This window comes from Hyalella azteca, unplaced genomic scaffold (assembly GCF_000764305.2).
Source record: "Hyalella azteca isolate HAZT.00-mixed unplaced genomic scaffold, Hazt_2.0.2 contig9022, whole genome shotgun sequence".
NCBI classification, from domain to species: Eukaryota; Metazoa; Arthropoda; class Malacostraca; order Amphipoda; family Hyalellidae; genus Hyalella; species Hyalella azteca.
In genome coordinates, this window is record NW_025939103.1 from 134,772 (window position 1) to 159,001 (window position 24,230).

General features: G+C 36.8%; 2 protein-coding genes across 2 annotated transcripts; one reads left to right on the plus strand and one right to left on the minus strand.

Moving 5' to 3' along the window:
• Positions 1–12,673: 12,673 nt before the first annotated feature.
• LOC108681957 (proline-rich proteoglycan 2) lies at positions 12,674–15,316 on the minus strand. Its single transcript, XM_018171042.2, has 4 exons — positions 15,181–15,316; positions 14,406–14,469; positions 13,617–14,136; positions 12,674–12,825 (listed from the first exon to the last, which is right to left on the minus strand). The coding sequence occupies exons 1-4, from the start codon at positions 15,228–15,230 to the stop codon at positions 12,674–12,676; spliced, it is 786 nt and encodes a 261-aa protein (XP_018026531.1). The 5' UTR covers positions 15,231–15,316.
• Positions 15,317–16,674: 1,358 nt separating this feature from the next.
• LOC108681958 (dual specificity mitogen-activated protein kinase kinase 3-like) lies at positions 16,675–21,450 on the plus strand (the record flags this gene model as incomplete). The annotated part of the gene is made up of 6 exons (XM_018171043.2): positions 16,675–17,118; positions 18,931–18,994; positions 19,719–19,884; positions 20,191–20,427; positions 20,711–20,890; positions 21,343–21,450. Coding segments are annotated over exons 1-6 (762 nt in total), but the record flags the coding sequence as incomplete, so codon positions are not given.
• Positions 21,451–24,230: the final 2,780 nt, after the last annotated feature.

Below are 24,230 nucleotides of genomic sequence, written 5' to 3' on the forward strand. Positions count from 1 at the left end.
CTACACTGGAACAAATGGAAATTGTCAGGTAGACATATTTATATCAGGTAGACCTATTTAGATCCTTAATTATAAGACTTTACAAAAAATGTAGACAAGATTTAATTTTAATTAGGAAAAGGTGAATGGGGTAACAAAATCTGTTCCTTACTTATTCATGATATTCTATTCACAATTTTGTGATGACAGATGATGCATTAGATTTTCGTTGAGTAAAATTTTTTTCACTGAGCAAGGTAAATATAATAAATTTTTTGTTGTGAATTGATCTTTTCATTAACTGGAGCCTTTGCTAATAAAGGTTCTACTGTAAATGACTTTTTAGGGGTGTTCCTTATATCCCTGTCTTGCAGAAATAGCCACAATTTTTTTAATGAGATACGCAAATTCCATCAATCACATTTTTAAGCCAACACCTGTGTACAACTTTTATGTAAATAACATTTTTTAATATGGCATATATTTTTTTTGGTTGACCTTAGCAGAGGTACCGTCAACGGGGGCTACTAGGGACGATTTCTAACGTTTTTCATTCATAACTTCTTACCATGAAACATTTCATAAACAAGTTTAGACTCATTTCAAAGCTCTTTGCAAGGACTATCACATGGTTTCTCCAAAAAAATTCTATATGCTATTCGTAATGTGCCAGAAGCAAAAAAAGAGTGTCCTGAGTAGCCCCGTCAAACGGGGCTACTCGGGACACTTGGAATAAAAAATTCATTTTAAAACATTTGAAGCAGGCAGAGTGTACTCAAAACTACTCATCCATGACTAACAGTACTCTGAAGTCCTCCTCTTTCATTGTAGATGATGTAGAGGTAGAATAAATGACATTTTCTTGTTTTTCATTTATTGATATGATATTACCATATACATTAATTACCATATATTGATGCAATATTACCATATCCATGAACGTGCCATTGAGCATTTACAACAACCTTGTCCACTGCAAGCTTCATATCAGCAGCCTTATAGCATTTTTTCTGTATCTGTAAGCTTACAGGACAGCTTGTAATTTCACACCATTTTAATTGGGTTTAGTGAATTTACTATAAAAAAAGATTGTGAAAAACTTATCTGAAACAGAAAGGAATGTTTTAGTGACAACCATCATATGTTTTGCTGAGAGCAACTTTGATATTGAGAAGGAAATGCCAAGAGCAAATTTGATAGTAAGTCCCTTACTCTCTACAACACACTGCAACACTTCACTCTTGCAACTGATTTCCAGACAAGATTCACTGCATCCTGATCAATTCAAAGCACCAGAAACCATACTGTTTGTGCAAAGTAATTTTTAAAATGCAATAATTTAAATCCAAATGTGTTGGCAAGGTTTTCTCAAGGTGTAAATTTTGCTGCTGAGGCGTGGCCAAAGATCTTTCAATATTCACCCACTTTCTGTACCCTGGCATGGTCCACCCTTTTTGAACAAGGCACGCTAAATTTTAATGTACCGTAAAATGGGGTTACTTTGACTCCCGGGGTAACTTCAACTACTTTTCGTTTTTTTACAAAAACCCCCAAAACTCAAAAACCATTCGACATAGAAAAATTTTGTCAATGGTCATTAAAGGCCTAATACTGAGGCTACATAACACAATAGAAAGATTTAAAAAGTTTGCACATCTAATAGGTTAAAAAATCAAAAATGTGACCCATGAAAAAGAGCTATTATTTAAAGCCTGTCAGAGTACCCCCTCCAATTTTTGTATTTTTTTGGTAAAATAACTCCAGGTTTTGATGCATTGTAGTAGAACTCTTCTAGTTACATATGCAAATGACAAATTTTAGGAAAGTGTCATAGTTTGCAAATGGGGGGTGCCACCGCCCAATGGGGGAACTCTGACCACCTAATGGCAGCCGTGATGGGGTAACATTGACCGGCTTGGAAATCAAGTTAAAATTACCACAGATACCTATGTGACATATTTTATGTTTGATACACCTATTAATGTTTTTCTTTGTGTTTTACACTCTACAGAGTCTTATATATGGTAATTTTAACTTAATTTCTAAGCCAGTCAATGTTACCCCGTCACGGCTGCCATTAGGTGGTCACATTTCGCCCATTGGGGGGCGGTGCCCTCAATTTGCAAACTATGACACTTTCCTAAAATTTGTCATTTGCATAGGTATGTAACTAGAAGAGTTTTACTACGATGCACCAAAACCTGGAGTTATTTTACCAAAAAATGAAATTGATTTTACCACCCAGTCAAAGAAACCTCAAAGTGGGGGGTAACAAAGACCATCACTTTTTAGCGCATTTTCTCATTTATGGAAAAAGTGCACTATTGTGTTCACCATGTCCGTCTGTCCATCTGTCTGTCTGTCCATCTGTCTGTCTGTCTGTCCATCCGTCTGTCCGTGACCTCAAGTTTTCGTTGACGGGAAAATGCGCGCTCTGTCACTCACTGCAGTGAGTACTGAGTTATTTTTTTGAAATTACATCAAAATTATGAGAGGCAGGAGCCAGCAATTTATGGTAAGTGAAGCTAGAGTATAGACCTGTATTTTGCATGTTTCAATTCAAGTTTAACTTAACTAGTAAAACAATGGCATCGTTTTGAAAAAAAGCGGTCAAAGTTACCCCATTTTATGGTACGCATTCATTGAGAACAAAATTACCTTGAATTATTGATTGTTAATTTTCTGGTTACATTGTTTTGTGGTTGCATTGGGTACATGTTCAGGCTAGAATTTACCATAGATGTTGTTTTCCCATATTTTGTTACAAGTGAAATTCATCACTTGAAATTTATCAAGTAAAATATGAAAAGGTGTCACATGAATTCTCTATTACTATTTAGTATCACCAAGTTTTTTGTAAAAAGTTCTCTATGAACTATAGTCATGAGAAGAAAGAAAAAGACAATACAAAAAGTAATTGGCACTAATATAGAATGAATTATAATTGTTGATATTCAATAAAAATTCAATAAAAATAAGTATTAATTATTCAATTTTATAAAATTTAACAAGATGAGAAGCACATTTCAAGTCTAGATTAGCCCACATACAGATGGCAACACCAGCAGTGGCAAGTAAATGAAATACCGTCAAATGGGGTAAAAAGAGAGGGGCGGGGTAAATAGGGACGTGCGTGCCACATTTTGTAAAAATGTTATAGCAGCTAAACTAATCAAAATATTGCAAAACTATAAATAGTGGAGTAAACTTCAACATTTTTACTATCTATTATGTATAAAGCTGGTCAAAAAATCAAACATTTACTATCTCTAAAAAATCGCCGAAAACGTAATTGACAGAATTTGCCTATCTCATTAAAAAAAAATGGCAGCCATTACTGCGTGACGGGGCAAAAAGGGACACCCCCCCAGGGTAATTAGGGACACCCTTAAAAATGCATTTACAGTAGAACCTCAGTTAGCAAAGGCTCCAGTTAACAAAAAAATTGATTAACAACAAAAAATTTTGATTACATTTACCTTGCTTGGCGAAAAAAAATTCACTTATTGAAAAATTAGTGCATTATCGGTCGTCATAAAATTGTACATAGAATGCTATACGTATATAGAATTATGCACTGGGCATCATAGAATGAAAAGATTTTGACCTAAACTATGATTTATTTCTCCAAAAAATTTGATGGTTGTCAGTGAAATGTTCCTACCTGTTTCAGGTATGTTTTTTACAATCTTTTTTGTTATAGTGAAATCACTTGACTTGATTAAAATTGTGCAAAATTACAAACCATCCTGTAAGCTTACAGATACAGAAGAAATGCTTTATGCTGATATGAAGCTTGCAGTGGACAAGGTCATTATCACTTCTCAATGGCATGTCCATGGATACAGTAATATCACATTAATAATACAGTAATGTATGGATAAGGTAATATTATACCAATGAAGAAAAACCAAGTAAAAATCACAGAAATGTTCATTTATTCTACATTTACATCATCTACAAAGGAAGAGGAGGACTTCAGAGTATTGCTAGTATTAGATGAGTACACTCTGCATGCTTCAAATGTTTAAAATTAGGTTTTATTTCAAATGACCCTTTATACCCTATTTCCAGATCAATTCAGGAGCCTTTTATATTGCGTCTAGCGCCTTACAAATAGCATATCGATTTTTTTTTGGAGATTCCATACAATAGCCCTTGCAAAGACCTTTAAAATGAGCCCAAACTTGATTATGAAATGTCTCATGGTAAGAAGTTATTAACAAAAAATGCTCAAAACTGTCCTTTTTTTACCCCATTTGACAGTATGTAAGAAGGATTGGTCAAGATTGTATTGACCTTTTAGGCATTCAGAAAGATTTTCCAGAAGATTTATTTTCCAGAAGAGTATTCTAATTAAAATATTTAATTTCAATCTTTAAATATGTAAATGTATAACAATAAACAAAACAATTACGATTATAAAACTATCTATATAATAATTAAAAGCAGTGAATAGAAATAAAATGTTTGAATTGTGTACATGTTTATTTCAAAGTGTTAGCTTTTCTCATAACATAAGTCTCGTTTCAAGTTGTTTGAGATTTGTTTGGTTGTCGTTCAGTTAATGTTTAGTATTGGTTAATTGGTCTGAATCAAATGAGAACAGTGCAGTCAGTCACTCAGTCACTGGGTACTAGTTGGTGTGTTTAGAGGGTAGAGTCTGGTAGATTTATAGCACATAAAACTAGTAGATCTATTGACAGTGTTATGCACTGTGCAATCAGCTACCTATCTGTTATGTGACCCTTCAATGTTTAGAAGATCCGCATTACTGAAGTGTTGTTGTATATTGAAGCCAGTTAAATGGTCAATATTTAGCTCGTTACATTGCTCCATACAAATTTTACAAAGCTAATGAATAGACTTATCAATAATTGTTTAACCAAAAGTCCCAAAGTGGTAAACACCCAGATTAGAAAAAACGGGTAATCAGACAAACTTGTACGTCTGTTGATGAACTCCACAGGATGTTTAGGCTACTAAAATTTAGGCCTACTGCAATAGGGTAACTCTGCGCATATACAAAATTTTAGTATGTCTGTTGAGGAAGTGAAATTTCCACTTAGGTGGGAAGGCAATTGCATAGCCAATCATAGTCTGTCTAATCACAGCTAGAAAGCAGGTAACATTACAATTTTCATTAACCAATCACAGCTGGAAAGTGATAGGATATGTAAATAATAGACTGATAGTGAAAAGTTCCTGGCCTTTCCAAGCTTTCAGGTCCTGCTTTCCAATATGCAATGTGTACTGACAGTACTGGTTAATTTAATATCCCTCTAGAATTCCACACTGCATGCAGGCTACAGGGACTTGGTAATTTGTAGATAAGTTCGCAGCTCATAAATGGCTTTTCATGGCAGGGATATCACAGACATGGAATTAACTACTTGAAAAAATGGAATTACAGCTTAAAGAAATGAAATCACAGCTGGCAAATCCAAAAATCCATGGCTCAAAAAATTCAGTCATGGCTTGCCAAGTAGATATATTCTATGCCTGGTGCACTCGAGCGGATTTCAGGTTAAATTTACTAAATTATTGTTATGAATTAATTGTTGTCAGTGTTAATGGGTGCATCATTCCATCCGGAAGACTTAATGGAATACGTAACTAACATAAGTAATGTTTAGGCTTGGGCAGATTGGGCTTGAAAATCAGAAAATGTAATGTTTGGAAGATTTGAATAGTCTCAGTCCTCAGAGTCCAGAGAGGTTACGCTTTGGCTTGGCCACGACCAGAAGCTGCGGGCCTGCGAAGCACAGCACTACCCCCGGTTCTCATGGTCAGTTCCACTGTGCAGAGTGGATGAATATTGAAAGATCTTTGGATACGCTTCAGCAGCAAAATTTACGTCTTCAGAAGATCTTGCCAACACATTTAGATTGAAATTCTTGCATTTAATGCATTTAATATTTTTGTCAGTCTTTGGCCAACTATTTAGAAAATGTAAAGTTTCTGGTACAATGGATGGATCAGGATGCAGTGAAGCTTGTCCGGAAATCAGTTGCGATGAGTTCCAGCCAAAAAATGTAAACAAGTTTACGATTGTGTAGTTGCGGTCATATTAGAGCAGTCAGACTGCATTATCACATGTTCAGTTGACACTTGCTATACAATTGTATACAATTGGACTGTTTTTAGGGTAAAATTAGTTATTTGGGGTAACACATGCATGCAACCTTGTAAATAAGTTTGTGGCTTGTAAATAGTTTTTAATTACTCAGCGTAAATGGCTTTTCATTAAAAATTACCTGGCAACGCATCTTGAAAATGGTTGGCGACGCTTTGGGCTTAAAAACCTATATATAGTCAACGCTGCTTCCAGCCTCTGCACCCTGGGCCCTGGGTCAGTTCAGGGTTTCATGCTGATGCATAACCCTCCCGCCGACGTCGACCGGGAGGCTCCTGGCCCCCCCGTCAACGGTACTGCCAGTAGACTGTAGCAGGCCTAGCAGCTGAGTAGGTCAGAGCAATGTTCCTGTGCATTCCCTGGAATCATACCATAGTTCTGGATGATTTCGCCATTTTGGTACCACTAGAATAGAATAAAATAGACTTGTAGGCACTTTAGAAATAGAGGTATTACTTTACATTAAGTGCATCCAAAAAAGGGCGTTATTTTTTTTAATATGTTTTTTGGGGTGTAGATTAAGAATCTGAAATCCGTTTTTGGCGGTTGGCATCGGAAAACCATTTTTATGTCTGGTATGAACCACAAAACATATGTCTTATGTCTGGTATGAACCACAGAAACAACCACAAAAGTATATGGGTCACCCAGGCTAAGTTAAGGGGAGCGTCTCCCTAAAAATTTATCTCAGTAATTTACAGAGATTTCAATCTGAAATTTGGTACACATATGTAAAACAGAATTCTAAGACATTTTTGTTCATGTGATTTTTTCGAAAAAAATTGAAAGAAAACGTGAAATAATGTTTATGTTTTTTCTGCAAGATATTTTTGGCGGGAACGGTAAAGCAATGTGGATTGCGGAAGTTGAAAATTTTATGAAATGACATCTTTGCAAAGAGCAAACCGCGATTTTTTAATCAAACAAAAATTTATGACATTCAAGCTGCAAAATTTTATAGGGTAAACGCTGTATATTCCGACATCGTGGGTAATTCCATCACCTCTCTAGTTTTTCCTTTATATTAAGCTTTGTTTTAATTCCATGCCTTCGTTGATGGTTGAAATGGTGACGTCATCCATTTGCGCATCAAACTACTGCCAAAACACTAGGTCTTGGCCATCTAGCGGAAAAATATTGAGATCCAAAGAGAGACAATGCACGCTACCCAGTGAGATCATCAAAAAATGTGTCAAATTTGACAGTTGACCTTGCTCTACCAAATAGTGAATAACTGTTTGTATAGGAAGAATATTATGGTTTGATACTTTTAAATACGTCTGTGAGACTGTGAATATATTAGGAATCCTTTAAGTATACTTGTATTCGCTGATTTCAAGTGGTAAATAAATTAATAGATGATTAAGTTGAGAAATGGATTTAGACACATGAAAACTAATTCCGTCACAACTTGAATTGGACACACACAGATCGTTCCAAGCTGTGTACAAAAATTAAAATTTGCTTAATTAAAAGCTTAATAGTTGTTAATTAAAAGCGTAATTAAGTACCTAGTGTTCAATATTCATTAGCATAGTGGCAAACCAGAGATTTTTTAGAATCAGTTCAAATTTAAGTTCCTCATCTACTCAATATTTTAATCAATTTCTCATGTATGAAAATGCTGGTATGTGTTTTTTTTTTATAGTTTTTCATTTCTCGATGCGTCCTTAATGTGTCGGCCATGGTCAGGAAGATGTGCCAGGTGCGCGGGAATTTATTTTGTCATTTTGACGACCTGAGCAGTGCGCCGTACTATGTTGGTAAAAAATGCGCCGTGCGCCGTACTTTAGAAAGCTAAAATAGTTCTACTATTTTAGTCGACAATATACGCGAGTATATTGACTACGCGAGTCAAACTGAGTAACTGACAATAATAAAATGTAAGACATGTCCGGGTTACTTCTGACTCTTCCGGTTGTCCGCCTTGTCGGATACCAGGGTTGGCGATTTTTTTGATTTTTTAAAAAAAATCAAAAAAAATCAAAAATCAATGATTTTTTTGATTTTTTCATGATTTTTTTGATTTATTTGATTTTTTTGATTTTTTCAACTTTTTTGTCTTTTTGAAGTGTTGTTTTTTATGTTTCAATTAGCCTACTAACAATAACAGTGTATGGATCATAATGGATGGCTAAAAAGGGCACTTATTGCCTTCAATAATGGCCAACAGGCCAAGGTGGTGTTTACCACTTAGGGATTTTTGGGTAAACAACTATTGGTAAGTCTATTCATTAGCCTTTTAAAGTTTGCATGGAGCAAGGTAATGAGCTAAATATTGACCATTTAACTGGCTTAAATATACAAAAACACTTCAGGAATGCAGATCTCCTAGACATTGAAGAGTCACATAACAGATAGGTAGCTGATAGCACAGTGCAAAGCACTATCAATAGATCTACTAGTTTCATGTCCTATAAATCTACCAGACTCTACCCTCTATACACACCTACTAGTAGTGACTGAGTGACTGACTGCACTGTTCCCATTTAATTCAGACCAATAAACCAATACTAAACATAAACTGAACGATAACCAAACAAACCTCGTATGACTTGAAACGAGACTTAAGTTATGAGAAAATCTAATACTGTTTGAAATAAACATGTGCACAATTCAAATATTTTATATCCATTCACTGCTTTAATTATTTTATAAATAGTCTTATAATTGTAATTGTTTTGTTTCTAGTTTTAAATTCACTTATTTAAAGGATGAAATTAAATACTTTAATTAGAATACTCGTATTAGCGTGGAAAATCTTTCTAATTGCCTAAAAGGTCAATACAATCTCAAATTCTCAATATACAGGGTGGGGGAGAACCGATTGAGCAGTTTTGAGGTAAAATAAAAAAGTAATGGAGGTACATAAAGAAGAAATTTTATTTTCCTAGAGGTTAGCATAACATACCATTTAGAATACTTATGTTTTGAAAACAATGTCAGGAAGATGGGGGCCGTTAGCTGCAACACACTGTTGGACAGTTGGAGTCATTCTCAGAGGAGGGAGTAACGGTAACAGTGAATTCCGATTGCTATGCTGCAATGTTGCAAAATTTCTTGCAGCCCATGATGGAAAACAATGTTGAAAATGAATCATTGGGAGATGTGTGGTTCCAGCAGAATGGGGCTACAGCTCACACAGCCCGAATGTCACTCAATGTTTTGAAACGCATGTTCCCAGACTCTGAGGGGTGATTTATAGTGGCCTGCGAGGTCACCTGATTTGAGCATTTGCGATTTCTTTCTTTGGGGACATCTAAAAGAAAGGGGTTCAGAAGTCGCCCTCACACCCTACCACAGCTAAGGGAACAGATTATTGCAGCAGAGGTTATGACCATACCTCGCCATATGTGTGAACGTGCTGTAGGAAACTTCCGAGAACGACTCCAACAGTGTGATGCAGCTAACAAACCCCATCTTCCTGATATTGTTTTCAAAACATAAGTATTTTAAATGGTATGTTATGCTAATCTTGAGGAAAATAAACTTTCTTCTTTATGTACCTCCATTACTCTTTTATTTTGAGATGACCGTTGAGCCTGAGAGCTTATAGCTTGGGGTTTTCAGCTTCTTTGTATATGAAGTTAATTGCTGCCATTTAGTGAGGTTGGCTGATGTAAGCTCAGTGCAGGATTGGGTTTGGGTAGAAGTTTACAGGGAACATATATCCCCAACCCAATGATAGCAAGACCCAAGACTAAATAGTTGACCAACTCAAATCGGATCCGGACCACAATGATGAAGTACGGAAAGGAAAATTTGAACCTGTTAGGCTAAATTTCTCAATAATTCTTTACGGGGAAATGTTAACAGTAAAGATAAATAAATCAATTTTTGTCAGTATTCATTCTATTTGAATGTGGAAATTAGCTCTTATTCTAAAGCTTTGAATTAACCGAATGGATTACTTTCATTAAAGTAATCGGGGTTGAATCCGCATTGAAAACCATTAATGTTAGCGATGTTTGAATTGCATTAGTCTATCGTCTATATTATTTACGAGCACGATTCTATTTCAGTATTTAGAGGCCATCTAGACCACATATGCAATTTTTTTGATCTGTTCTTTAGTAAGTATCGTTTTTTATGGTCACTTCTGCATTTGTCTTTGTTGAACCTGGGCAAAATCACGGTACGATTTATTCATCGAATAAAATGTTTTTTTTATGACTTTGCACATTTCTTAGGACAGTAAGAAAGTTCACAGAACGGATGTCAAAAAGTGATAGTAGGCGAAGCAGAGGCAAGGAATCTTTGCAGTATCTCACTTTGGGCTATCGGCATTGTCGAACTTTCGAAGCATTAGTGGCACTGGCCCTTAAAATACCTACCATAGTTTGCTACCAGAATTTCAAGTTGGTGACCTGCTGTCATGAATTGATCTTGTATATTTGTAAACCCTAGAACTTAGAAGTAGAACTTTTTTTCCTATAAAAGTACTATGTGTATTTGAGGCTGAGGGTCTACCGTTTACCTATTTTGATCGCTGACGGGACCTGTCCCAGGATCGTTTGACGGATGAATTGAAAAACTTTTTAGCTACCTATACAATTTTTTAGCTACCTATTCAGGCTATTGGACTTGGAAGCAGGAAAGTGCAGATTTCTTAGCCTCAGCTTCCTAGGCTCCTAGCACCTACGCCACCTAGTACCTAGCTAGCAGAAATCTTGGTATAAAATGGCAGGTAAGTTCTATTACCTAGTTGCTCAAAAAGTAGGATATACAGTATTAAGTATACACATAAATAATAAGCATCATTCATCTACATTCTACACTTAGAAGCTAGAGGCCTTAGAGACTGCTAGAGCCTAGACAGACCTTGACTTCTAGGGGAGTAGGGGTAATAGGTGAGGCTCTAAGTAAAGTAAGTAAACCAATTACAAAAGCCTGAAAAGGTCATGATTACTGGAAAATTGAATTTTTCCTATCTATTTTTATAATCTCACATCTCCAAAGTGATGTATTTTCAATTATTTTTTTTTTAATAGCTACATTTGGAATCACCTGGCCCTAATCATAGATTCATAGTGACAAAGAGATGATTTTTCATTTTTGGTGCCCTTCCTCAAGTTAATTTTTGAGGTCTATAAGTAGACTAGTAAGTATTTATATTTTAGATATCTAATGCGTGCCTTGCACAATTTAGAATAAAATTTTATATTTAATTGAATGGTTTTATTTGAATTGTTTCTTTGGTAGAATCTATTAAGCCTTTAGTAAACTTGGCTTTAACATTTTCTGAACTGAGAGTCTGAGACTGTACATATGTTGCTTGTCAGTGCTCAGAGTGCTGTCACAAAGGTAATTTTTGTGCAGTATTGAAACTCATTTGTCCAATTAGACTAACATATTGCCTTAAATTTTTGGCTGCACCATCATGACTATGCCCAGTTGCAAGTCTGGAAAACATCTACCTTTACTTTAACTTTAAGGCCGCTGCTAGAGGTTTCCTGCCATCTCTGGAACCTCAAGATTTCCGCCAAATTAATTACCTTTTATCTAATTGTTAACAAAAATGCACGATTGGGCCGCAGGATTCAAATTGTATTAAAAATTTGTCACATTGGTCATTGGAGTCGTGAGATTTCAGAAACAAGTAGGAAAATTCCAATCCTGCCCAGTTGGAGGTTTTTGTCACTTATCATATTTTTAGACTTGGTCAATGTATAAATATCACTCAGCAATGTGGGATAGACATAGAGCAAAGTAGGTATTATTTTTCATTCACCAGGTTAGGTAGCTGGCTGTTATAGGGCAAAATTGTTAATTTAAAGAAAACTGACTAGTAAACAAAGAACTATATGGCATGAATACCTGCCAACAACAACTAATATTAGTCACCTGCCAACAACAACTAATATTAGTGACCTGCCAACAACAACTAATATTAATCACCCGCCAACAACAACTAATATTAGTGACCTGCCAACAACAACTAATGTTAGTCACCTGCCAACAACAACTAATATTAGTCACCCGCCAACAACAACTACCATATTAGTCACCTGCAAACAACACTATTAGTCAGCTGATGACAAAGACTATTTTATACCTGCCAACATTGAATAGTGATCACTTAACCACAAAAGATATTGGTCGCTCACTCAATAAATTTGAACATCGTCACCCCAGCAGCAATGAATGAAAAAGTAAACACAAATATACGGCACGAAATGAACATACTTGCTGGACTAATCCTGTTTTTGCTGCAGCAGGCTTGTGTTTCTTGCTNCTGTCTCTTATACACATCTAGATGTGTATAAGAGACAGGCCTTAGACTTGACCCAACACAACTAGCATTAGTCTTGACCTGCAATGTACTAAGCCTTAGACTTGACCTAACACAACTAGCATTAGTCTTGACCTGCAATGTACTAAGCCTTAGACTTGACCTAACACAACTAGCATTAGTCTTGACCTGCAACACAACTAGACTTAGCTTTGACCCAACACAACTAGCCTGAGACTTCACCCTGTACTCATTTATTTTCACGGCGGCTCACTATTGGTGCCCAGTTCCTCAAGTGACGCCTAGCCTGGATATAACGACAGCTTTTAAGCGCCCTTCCCGTCAAAGGAAAAGGCATCTACTAACGGAGGAGGCGCTGTAGGCAGCGCAGTGACGACACTATGAGCGCCTGAAGGAGGAGCTAGGAGGGGCTGTCTAAGCAGGTGGGCAGGGGGCGGTGGTGGCGGTGGCCGGAGGTCTGAGTACAAAAACACAGCAATGAGTGCAATAAAAACATTTTATGTAATATATAGCAAGGCAAGGAAAAACTTTGACAATATAGCAATCGAATTAAACAACAGCGCTGAATGTAAAAATTACTTGGGTAATACAGAGAATCAATTAAAAAGTATTAACATTTTGTTCATCAAAACGTAAAATAAGACACAGTGATAGACAAGAATATTAATATTTATATAGCAAACATCCAGCTAAGCAAGAATATCTATTATGTACAAAATTACTTTTTGCAACTAAATGAGCCTGGAAATTACATAATCTTATTTGGAATTAGTCTTCACAATGGTTGAGGAATAGAATTATTCAAGTGATAGAATAATTATGTTTCAAGGAAATATAAATTAAGTTCAGCAGCTCTTATGGGGTAAACATGAAAAAATTACATTTTTGAATGAACTAGAAAACAAAGGATAGATATAACCAGTGCTGATTCTGGATGGATATAACCAGAATAAGCACCAAGGGATGGATATAACCAAAGGATGGATATAACCAAAGGATGGATATAACCAAAGGATGGATATACTCAAAGGATGGATATAACCAGTGCTAATTCTGCTCCTTACACTGACAGTAGGTATCCTACAAAGGATGGATATACTCAAAGGATGGATATAACCAGTGCTAATTCTGCTCCTTACACTGACAGTAGGTATCCTATTGTTTTAGCTCAGAATTCTAATAGATTCCAGAGAAAAGCTAATCTGTCCCTAAAAGATAATGGAAACATAGGCAGTCAAGATTACTCACTTGGTGGCCTCATGAGCTGAGGGGGGACAAATGCTGGGGACATGCGTGGGGCCATGGGAGGGGGAGGACCATGAGGTGTGTGAGGCCCTACAGCTTGAGGACCTCGAGCCATGTAGGGTCCATTAGATCCTTGCATGTTGTAATCATTAGGGCCTTGAGGCCCATAAGGTCTGTATGGGCCTGGGCCATTAGAATATTGTTGAGGGGGGCCATAATGCTGAGGGCCAGACGGGCCATATTGATCTGGGGGGGCATTAGGCCCAAAGGGACGATGAGGCGGGCCTTGATGTCTTAGAGGGGCCATATTAGGGGCAGCACCAAGAGGCCTTGGGCCACAAGGCCCTACAAATGGAGGTCTTGGTCCTCCCTGCATATGGTCAGGAACACTTCCATCAGGGTTGGGAGTCTGGCCCACAGGAGGGGGAGGCCGGGGTCGCCCCAGAGTAGGAGGTCTGGGAGGTGGAGGCAGCGGAGGCAACGAAGACTTTGTCCCTGGCTCTTTTCCTCTGTTTTTGAATTCCTGAAAGGTTATATTACATTAGTATAATAAATCATAGTTGAGAAATTAGATGTAAAGAAATGATGCCTTATAATTCAAATCTTTATAAGAATAAAAATTATACCATAATTTTTTTCAAACCGGACAAATATGAAGCACAAATTAGGTTACTAATGGTAATAGGGACTTGAAAATAAATATGAATATTACTAAATATCTATATATATGCTGGTAACTCAATTCCTTCACATATATACAATCATCAAACAGGGCACCACCTAGAAACTTACCTCGTGCCTGTCATCAGAATCAATATTTGACTCAGGAGGAGAACCTAAAATTTCCGCTTCAAACCTGCACATAAATGAACCTGATTTAAGCATTAACTCAGCTAGTGAAACGTGGGCATCCTTAAAAAATATTTACCAACATCATACCAAAAGGCATATGCCAAATTTAAAAATCCACATGATGTGGATTGCCAAATTTGAATGCAGCTCAGAATTGCAAACTAAAAATATTTACATAAAATTTAATACAAAAAATATAATGAATTGTATTAAAGCAATGTGATAAATATTGAGAATTACATCAAGCTAACTATGTATATATAATTTTGAGTAACTAAGTTTTTGTATCATATAGGTACTTTATTTACTGCATAAGAAGGCTAGGAATATTGCTGCTGCTGATGTCATCATAGAATAGTTAAGGCCACATGATTGCTTGTTATTGGAAGATCATCTAAAAAGCAGAACAGCCATGATCCTGGATACTATTACTCAGTGCCATTGGGAGTGCATGACACTGATTTAATATGGAAAATGCTTAAGAATTCAAAGATATATTATAAAAAAATTATTTATAAGATAGAATTTCCTAAATTCCTAGAGGGATTAATTAATTAAACTTTGAATGAAAAATAATTAAAGTTGCTCTTTTGATGAACCTGAAATTACCAAATCTAGATATCCACATAAATATCAGGAGTACATAAAAAATATTCTCTGATGACAATTGAATAGTTTTGAGCTCAGCAAGTAAGGATTTGTTATGAATACTCACCTTGACATTTCATCATCAAGGAAACGTCTCTTCTCACAGCCATTAGCCATTGTTGACAATCAAATTTATTGTGTCTTTGTGAGAACACACTTCAAATCAAGAAGCTGCAAAAATAAATGGAATATGAAAATTAATTAATTATAAATATGATCACAGTATTTTAATGACAAAGAGCTAGTCAGATGATTAGAATTATAAATGTTTTTTTAATATTATCTAAAAAATATTGGTAAAATAAATGATTATGGTAATCACCAATCATGAATAAAAAATAAAATTCCCCAGTCTCCTACATGAATTGGCTGATTTTACAAGTTAACTGGTTTAGTCATTATTTCTATCAAGAATTATAAACTATTCATCAATTAAAACTGAAATTTGCACCTGTGTTCAAACAATTATATATCATCTACCAATTCATACAATTTATTCTTCTACATTTCTAATTAGGCTAGGTAGGGCCTAGGTGCATGGATTTTATCTAAAATTACCTAAGGCAGTAAGGCTAAGGCTAAGGACTAAGAATTCTGTTGAATGTTCCAAATTAGTACTTGCCTGGCCAGCTGGCCATAACCTAGCACAGAAACAATTTACTTTTTGAATTTAGTTATTAAGATTTAAGCCTTGCTACTACTAGTATGAAAAAGATCTCTTTGAGCTGCAAGTTGATTTTGCCGTTCGGAGTCCTGTAGTCTAACTAGTAACTAAGAACCTGAATTAAAATAGTGAACCACTAACCAATGGCTCAACAGGCCCATCATCATATGTTTCAGTTCCAGCACTCATGACCATGAGTCATGATAGAATTGTAACATGATGAAGAAGAACTAATATGTGAAGAATGTGATATGTCAGCTACAGCTCTCTACTTCAATATTTCAAACTTTATGAAAAGTTGAAGATCATTAGGATATTTGATCATTGAAAGCAAATAGCATTTATAACAATATGAAGTTATGAACTCATCGTAATTTGTAATAGGTACTGAACATCGTCTCGAAAGCGAAACCAAGGCTTTGAATCTCTGACACGACTTTCTTTCAGTTGTCACGACACGCATCCATTAAATGCCTTAACATGTTGGCCGCGATGTGCGCCATATATGTACACGCTGTACTTCTCAGAATCGCGATGTGTACACATGTGGTACATTCATATGAAAAATACATATTTTTATAAAATCTTATTACTCTTTCAAATTTAAAATTTCAATGATGCAATTAAATAGGCATGTTAGGGAATGCTTTGAAGTCAACTACTGCTNATTCTATTTCAGTATTTAGAGGTCATCTACACCACATATGCGAATTTTTTATTCTGTCCTTTAATAAGTATAGTTATTTATGATCACTTCTGCATTCCTCTTTGTCATACCTGGGCAATATCACGGTACGATTTATTCATCGAATAAAATGTTTTTGTGACTTTGCACCCTTCTTAGGACACTAAGAAAGTTCACAGAACGGATGTCAAAAAGTGATAGTAGGCGAAGCAGAGGCAAGGAATCTTTGCAGTATCTCACTTTGGGCTATCGGCATTGTCGAACTTTCGAAGCATTAGTGGCACTGGCCCTTAAAATACCTACCATAGTTTGCTACCAGAATTTCAAGTTGGTGACCTGCTGTCATGAATTGATCTTGTATATTTGTAAACCCTAGAACTTAGAAGTAGAACTTTTTTTCCTATAAAAGTACTATGTGTATTTGAGGCTGAGGGTCTACCGTTTACCTATTTTGATCGCTGACGGGACCTGTCCCAGGATCGTTTGACGGATGAATTGAAAAACTTTTTAGCTACCTATACAATTTTTTAGCTACCTATTCAGGCTATTGGACTTGGATGCAGGAAAGTGCAGATTTCTTAGCCTCAGCTTCCTAGGCTCCTAGCACCTACGCCACCTAGTACCTAGCTAGCAGAAATCTTGGTATAAAATGGCAGGTAAGTTCTAGTACCTAGTTGCTCAAAAAGTAGGTATATATACAGTATAGGCCTACACATAAATAATAAACATCATTCATCTACATTCTTCGCTTAGAGGCTAGAGCCTAGACCATAGTGGCAAACCAGTGATTTTTCAGAATCAGTTCATTTTTAGTTTCCTCATTTTCCCAAGATTCAAGCCAAAATCTTATGTATGATGATGCTGGTATCCATGATACTTTTCTGCTCTACTTATAGGACTTGAAATAGAACTTGAAGAAGAGTCTAAAAAACTCTCTGCTTTGCCACTATGGCCTAGACTGCTAAACCTTGACTTCTAAGTTCTAGCACTTCTAGGGGTAATAGGTAAGGCTCTAACTCTAAGTAAAGCAAGTAAACCAATTACATAAGTGTCATGATAACTGGAAAATTGAAATTTTCCTATCTATTTTTTTAATCTCACAGCTCCAAAACTACAAACTACAAAGTGATGTATTTTTAATAGGCTAGCTACATTTCGAAATTGGAATCACCTGGCCATAATCATAGTGGCAAAGATGATTTATCATTTTTGGTGCTCTTCCTCAAGGTCATTTTTGAGGTCTATGCCTAAGTAGACTAGTAAGTATTTTGGATATCTAATGCAGTAATGCTTGCCTTGCACAATTCAGAATAAAATTTTATATTTGATTGAATGGTTTTAATTTTATTTGAATTGTTTCTTTGGTAGAATCTATTAACCCTTTACTACCTTTAGTAAACTTGGCTTCAGCATTTTTTGTACTGAGACTGTACATATGTTGCCTGTCAGTGCTGTCACAAAGGTAGGTAACTTTTGTGTAGTAGGTACTAGGTAGGCCTATTGAAACTTGTTTGTCCAATTGGACGGTATTATTGCAGATTAACTACATCCAAAAAAAGGGTGTTTTTTTTTAATTATATGTTTTTTGGGGTGTAGATTACGAATCTGAAATCCATTTTTGGCGGTCGGCATCGGAAAACCGATTTTTTTCGCGACTTACTAACATGGTTTTTTTGGATGTAGTTAATCTGCAATAATACCTATTGGACTTGCATATTGGCCTTAATTCTTGGCTGCACTATCATGACTATTGACTACTTGACTAGGCTATGCTCAGTTGCAAGCCTGGAAAACATCTACCAACTACCATTATTTTAAGGCCGGTACTAGAGGTATTCCGCCATTTCCGGAACTATGGGATTTCCGCCAGATGAATTACCTTCTATCTAATTGTTAACAAAAGTGCATGATTGGGCCGCAGGATTCCAATTGTATTAAAAATTTGTCACATTGGAGCTGTGAGATTTCAGAAACGAGTAGGAAAATTCCAATCCTGCCCAGTTGGAGGTTTTTGTCACTTATCATATTTTTAGACTTGGTCAATGTATAAATGTCAGCACTGTGGGTTAGAGCAAAGTAGGTATTATTTTTTCATTCACCAGGTTAGGTAGCTGGCTGTTATAGGGCAAAATTGTTAATTTAAAGAAAACTGACTAGTAAACAAAGAACTATATGGCATGAAAAAATATTTTAAAATCTTTACCACCCACTTGAATAAACAAATGTATTATACGTCAATTGGTGCCTAAATTTTACTCAGTCTAGCTGCCATTTTATGCTGAAATCTATTGAAAAGAACTATACAATGGCTGGTAAGTTTTTAAAAGTTATTGTGTCTATATAATTCTCAAATCTAATTGTTGAAAATTTTTTTAAAATGACTTTTCTTACTTCTAGATCAAACCCTGCAGGTAATTTGATGTCTGCTAAGATATTTGGTTTCCTACTAATTTCTTACTTTGTTTCAGGTCGTCCTAAGAGGAAGGGACCAGAGCTCAAGTTTGTCATCAATGAAGAACCAGCAGCCAAACCGTGTGTTCTCATTCCTATTATATTTTAATTCTGTTCTTATCTTGCTCTTTTGGAATAAATACAATGTACAAATAATTTAAAACTGAATATAACAATAAGGCAAAATTATTTAATGTTATCTACTTTTTTTTAGAAGTGCATAAATTATAGATTTATTGTTGTCTTTATCTTAAGGAAACATTATCAACTATAAAACACCTCCCCATCCAGTGGGTAGTTTGTTCATTGTTCTTCTAGGTTATAAGTGAAAAATGTTGATAATTGTGTAGTGCATGTTCCTGGATGCCTGTGAATAGAATTAGTGCTACTATATAGTGAGCCAAATAACAACTTGAAATACCTTCGACAGGCTTTGAGACAAAATAAATGTAGCTTTTAATGCTGACATTGTAGCTGTAATTTAACCTACTCCAATGCCATGAGACAAGAAGATGAATTTTATGTTGCATACTTGAGAATTTTGTTGTATTAGGTTTTCATTAGTTCACTCTATAGCTGCTGTGAGTTGAGGGGACTTTATTACCTATATCTCAGTTGCAAATATTATGGCTCTGAATCTAACCTTAAGAAGATTTTGCCAAGGTTTTCACCATCTTATTCAAGTTTTATATTGCAATGTAACTTTTTAAAACCTAAAACTTCCAATTAACAATTCATGAAACACAATAATGTCAACAGCTCATGAGCTAAGAATTAAAGTCTCATTTAAATTTTTTATGTACAGGGAGGTGCCCCGCGGCCTTGACTCCAAAACCAGCATCACCGTGGAGGGGCAAGAAATCAATGTTGAAGCACGAGAACTCGTGAGCCTGGGAGAGCTTGGACGTGGGGCTTTTGGTGTTGTTGAAAAAATGAAACACACTCCATCCAACACAATCATGGCAGTTAAGGCAAGTCAGGAGTTCTGCCATTATGATTCTATTATTTCTCAGTATTTATCTTCAAGGGTCTGTTTTGATAAGGTGATGGCTATTTCTGTGCTATAATCCTGTGTATTTTATCCTCTTTTATCTATTTTTATAATTGGGGATTATTTGTTCTATGGTTAGAAATGTGTGAGCCATTTCATACTGCATCATATGTACTCTAATTTTACTGCATTAGCTTTAGTGTATTAAGTATTTCAGTATTATAAACAGTACCTATATTTGTTATTTGTGTATCAATTCTCTTATGTGTCTGAATGTTTCCTGCAGCGCATCACAAGCACAGTGGACATGAGAGAGCAGCAGTGTATGCTTATGGACCTTGACATCTCGATGCGCACTGCAGCCTGCCCATACACAGTGCACTTCTATGGGGCCCTGTTCCGAGATGGCGATGTCTGGATATGCATGGAAGTCATGCTCACATCCCTAGATAAATTCTACCCTAAAGTCTATGCCACCCAACAAGTCTTCCCTGAAGAGTATGTAGGGAAAATCGCTTACTCGGTAAACAATGCTAGATTTATCCATCTATTAGTACTCCGTGTAGGTAAATTAGCCTTTCATTTTTTGTAGCTTAACCTGGATAATTATCTGCAAATCTATTTTTATCTTCAACAATTCTGAATGAAATGTTAAACTCGTCCCACAGTTCATGTAATTATAGTGCAAAATCAGCAATGACAAAGCTAGTACCGGTACCGGTAAATCATTGGTCTAGTGACTGACGTTTCTACTAGGTAAATTGTTCCTTCATGGTAGATCTGACAAGCTTCTTCCACCCTATCAGGTTGTGTGTGCGCTGCATTACCTGCACTCGAAGCTGCAGGTCATCCACCGCGACGTGAAGCCATCCAATATCCTCATCAGCCGCCGGGGCGAGGTTAAGATGTGCGACTTTGGCATCTCGGGATACTTGGTGGACTCAGTGGCCAAGACTGTGCAGGCTGGGTGCAAGCCCTACATGGCGGTGAGTGTAGATTGAGTGCAAGCCCTACATGGCGGTGAGTGTAGGTTGAGTGTAAGCCCTACATGGCGGTGAGTGTAGGTTGAGTGTAAGCCCTACATGGCGGTGAGTGTAGGTTGAGTGCAAGCCCTACATGGCGGTGAATGCAGGTTTAGTGCCAGCCCTACATGGCGGGAAGTGCAGGCTGGGTGCAGGTCCAACATGGCGGTAAGTGCAGACTGGATGCAAGCACTACATGGTGGTGAGTGCAGGCTGGATGCCAATTATATATGGAGGTGAGTGCAGGCTAGAAGCAACACCTACCTGGCCGTGAGTGCTGCTGATCTAATGTTATGAATTACTCTCTTTCATTGCTCAATACCAATACGAACCTTGCACTTTTTGTAGAGCTTGTCATTGCATTAATAATTGTGTTGTGTACCGTCTTGCACTCAACAAAATCCTTTCTTGTGCAGCCTGAGCGCATTGACCCACAGGGGGACCCGTCTCGCTACGGCATCCGGTCGGACGTGTGGTCCCTGGGCATCTCAATCGTGGAGATTTGGGCATCGGCTAAAACGATCGTAAATCACGTGCGCTTGTGTCGATCATTAGGCATCGGCCACTTTGATCGCAGAGAGCGCGCTTGTATTGATCATTAGGCATCTTCCACTTAGATCGCAAAGAGCGTGCATCAGTATTGTTCACTGGGCATCGGCTAAAACGATCGTAAATCGCGTGCGCTTGTGTCGATCATTGGGCATCGGCCACTTTGATCGCAGAGAGCGTGCTTGTATCGATCATTATGCATCTTCCACTTTGATCGCAAAGAGGGCGCATCAGTATTGATCACTGGGCATCGGCTAAAACGATCGTAAATCGCGTGCGCTTGTGTCGATCACTGGGCATCGGCCACTTTGATCGCAAAGAGCACGCATTAGTGTTGATCATTGGGCATCGGCTAAACCGATCGTAAATCGCGCGCGCTTGTGTCGATCATTAGGCATCTTCCACTTTGATCGCAGAGAGCACGCTTCTGTGTTGATCATTGGGCATCGGCTAAACCGATCGTAAATCGCGCGCGCTTGTGTCGATCATTAGGCATCTTCCACTTTGATCGCAAAGAGCGCGCATCAGTGTTGATCATTGGGCGTCGGCTATATAGATCGTAAAGCACGTGTGTTTGTGACGATCGCCAGGCATCAATCGTAAAGTACGTGTGCCTGTGTCGATCATGCAGCATTGGCCGAGTGGTCATTATTTCTATTAAGATGAACTATTCATCAAATAAAACTGAAACTTGCACCTGTGTAAATTTGTTCAAACAATTATAAATCATCTACCAATTCATGCAATTTATTCTTCTACATTTCTAATTAGGTGCATGGATTTTATCTAAAAATAAAATTAGCCTACCAAAGAATGCTAAGATTTAGGCTAAGAATTCTGTTGAATATTCCAGATTGGTAGCTACTTGCCAAGTATCCTGGCCATAACCTAGCACCATAGCACGGATTTACCACAGAAACAATCTACTAGGCCTATTGAATTTAGTCATTAAGATTCAAGCCTTGCTACTGCTAGTATGGAAAAGATCTCTTTGAGCTGCAAATTGAGTTCGCCGTTCGGAGTCCTGTAGTCTAACTAAGAAGAACCTGAATTCAAATACCTACCTAGTAAACCATTAACCAATGGCCCATCATCATGCATTTCAATTCAAGCACTGAACATGATGAAGAATGAAGATGAACTAATATATGTCATTATGTGATACGTCATCTACAGCTCTCTACTTCAAAAGTTCAGACCCACTGTCAGGATGATGTATTTTTTCGGTGAATTTTCCCGTGCATTTTCACTTTTTTAAGCTATTGCTGTGCACAGTTGGCGCAATGTAATGAAAATTTATTCTCTTCGCGCACGTGTTCGCGCAATCCCGGCCATCAATTCTTCGTCGCGCTGCCGCGCACGAGCAGTTTGTGGAGGAACAGACATAATACTCACATTACTCAGTACAGTATGCCTTTAATTATCTTTCAATAATATATGATTTTTCTTGATATGGAAATTGGGTGAATGAGAAACTTAGAACTTTATTTTAGAAGAAATTTTGTCCAAAGTCATATGGCAATACTGAACACCATCTGTTTACATTTCGTATGTATAATAGCCGCAGTTTACGATTACCGTACGTTCCGTATCCAACAAGGCGGACAAGCGGAAGAGTCAGAAGTAACCCAGACATGTCTTACATTTTATTATTGTCAGTTCGACTCGCGTAGTCAATATACTTGCGTATATTGTCGACTAAAATAGTTCGCGTATATTGTCGACTAAAATAGTAGAACTATTTTAGCTTTCTAAAGTACGGCGCACGGCACATTTTTTTACCAGCATAGTATGGCCACTACGGCGCACCGCGCAGGTCGTTAAAATGACAAAATAAATTCCTGCGCACCTGGCACATCTTCCTGAGTCCTGACCATGGGTTCAGACTACAAAAAGTTGAAGATCATTGGGATGCAGGGTTGGCGATTTTTTTGATTTTTTTAAAAAAATAAAAAAATCAAAAATCAATGATTTTTTTTATTTTTTCATGATTTTTTTTATTTGATTTTTTTGATTTTTTCAACTTTTTTGTCTTTTTGAAGTGTTGTTTTTTATGTTGCAATTAGCCTACTAACAATAACAGTATATGGATCATAATGGATGGCTAAAAAGAGCACTTATTGCCTTCAATAATGGCCAACAGGCCAAGGTCTGTCTCTTATACACATCTAGATGTGTATAAGAGACAGCTTGTTAGCTATGTACAATGTATTGCACACTTGATGCCTCTGTACCAAAAACATTCAATTTATTGGAACCTAATACACACTAAAGGCAACAAGTTTATATACCAATTTGTCATTTATAGTACATTTATACTAAACCATGAATAACAATACCTCAATATAAATTAAAGACTGCCACTCAATATATTTAAATATATGAAAAAATCAAAAAAATCAAAAATATCGAAAAAATAAAAAAAATCATGATTTTTTTATAAAAAAATCAAGTGATTTAATCACATGATTTAATCATTGCCAACCCTGTTAGGATGTTTGATCATTCATCATTGAAATTTGAAAGCTATATGAACAATGAACTCATCGTAATTCGCAACACTGAACAAGTGAACATCGTCTGATTTGTCTTGAAAGCAAAACCAAGGTTTTGAATCTCTGACACGACTTTCTTTCAGTTATCACAACACGGCACACGCATCCTAGTATGGAATATATCTACTTGGCGAGCCGCGACTGAATTTTTCGAGCCGTGGTTTTATGGATTTGCCAGCCGTGATTCCATTTCTACGAGC

What these genes read in the sequence shown, in the direction of transcription:
- LOC108681957 (XM_018171042.2), bottom strand. Translation starts at nt 15,230, where the DNA reads ATGGCTAATGGCTGTGAGAAGAGACGTTTCCTTGATGATGAAATGTCA. An exon ending in CTTGATGATGAAATGTCAAG is followed by an intron (nt 14,470 to 15,180) that starts GTGAGTATTCAT and finishes ATTTATGTGCAG; the next exon opens with GTTTGAAGCGGAAATTTTAG. An exon ending in TCAGCTCATGAGGCCACCAA is followed by an intron (nt 12,826 to 13,616) that starts GTGAGTAATCTT and finishes TTTTGTACTCAG; the next exon opens with ACCTCCGGCCACCGCCACCA.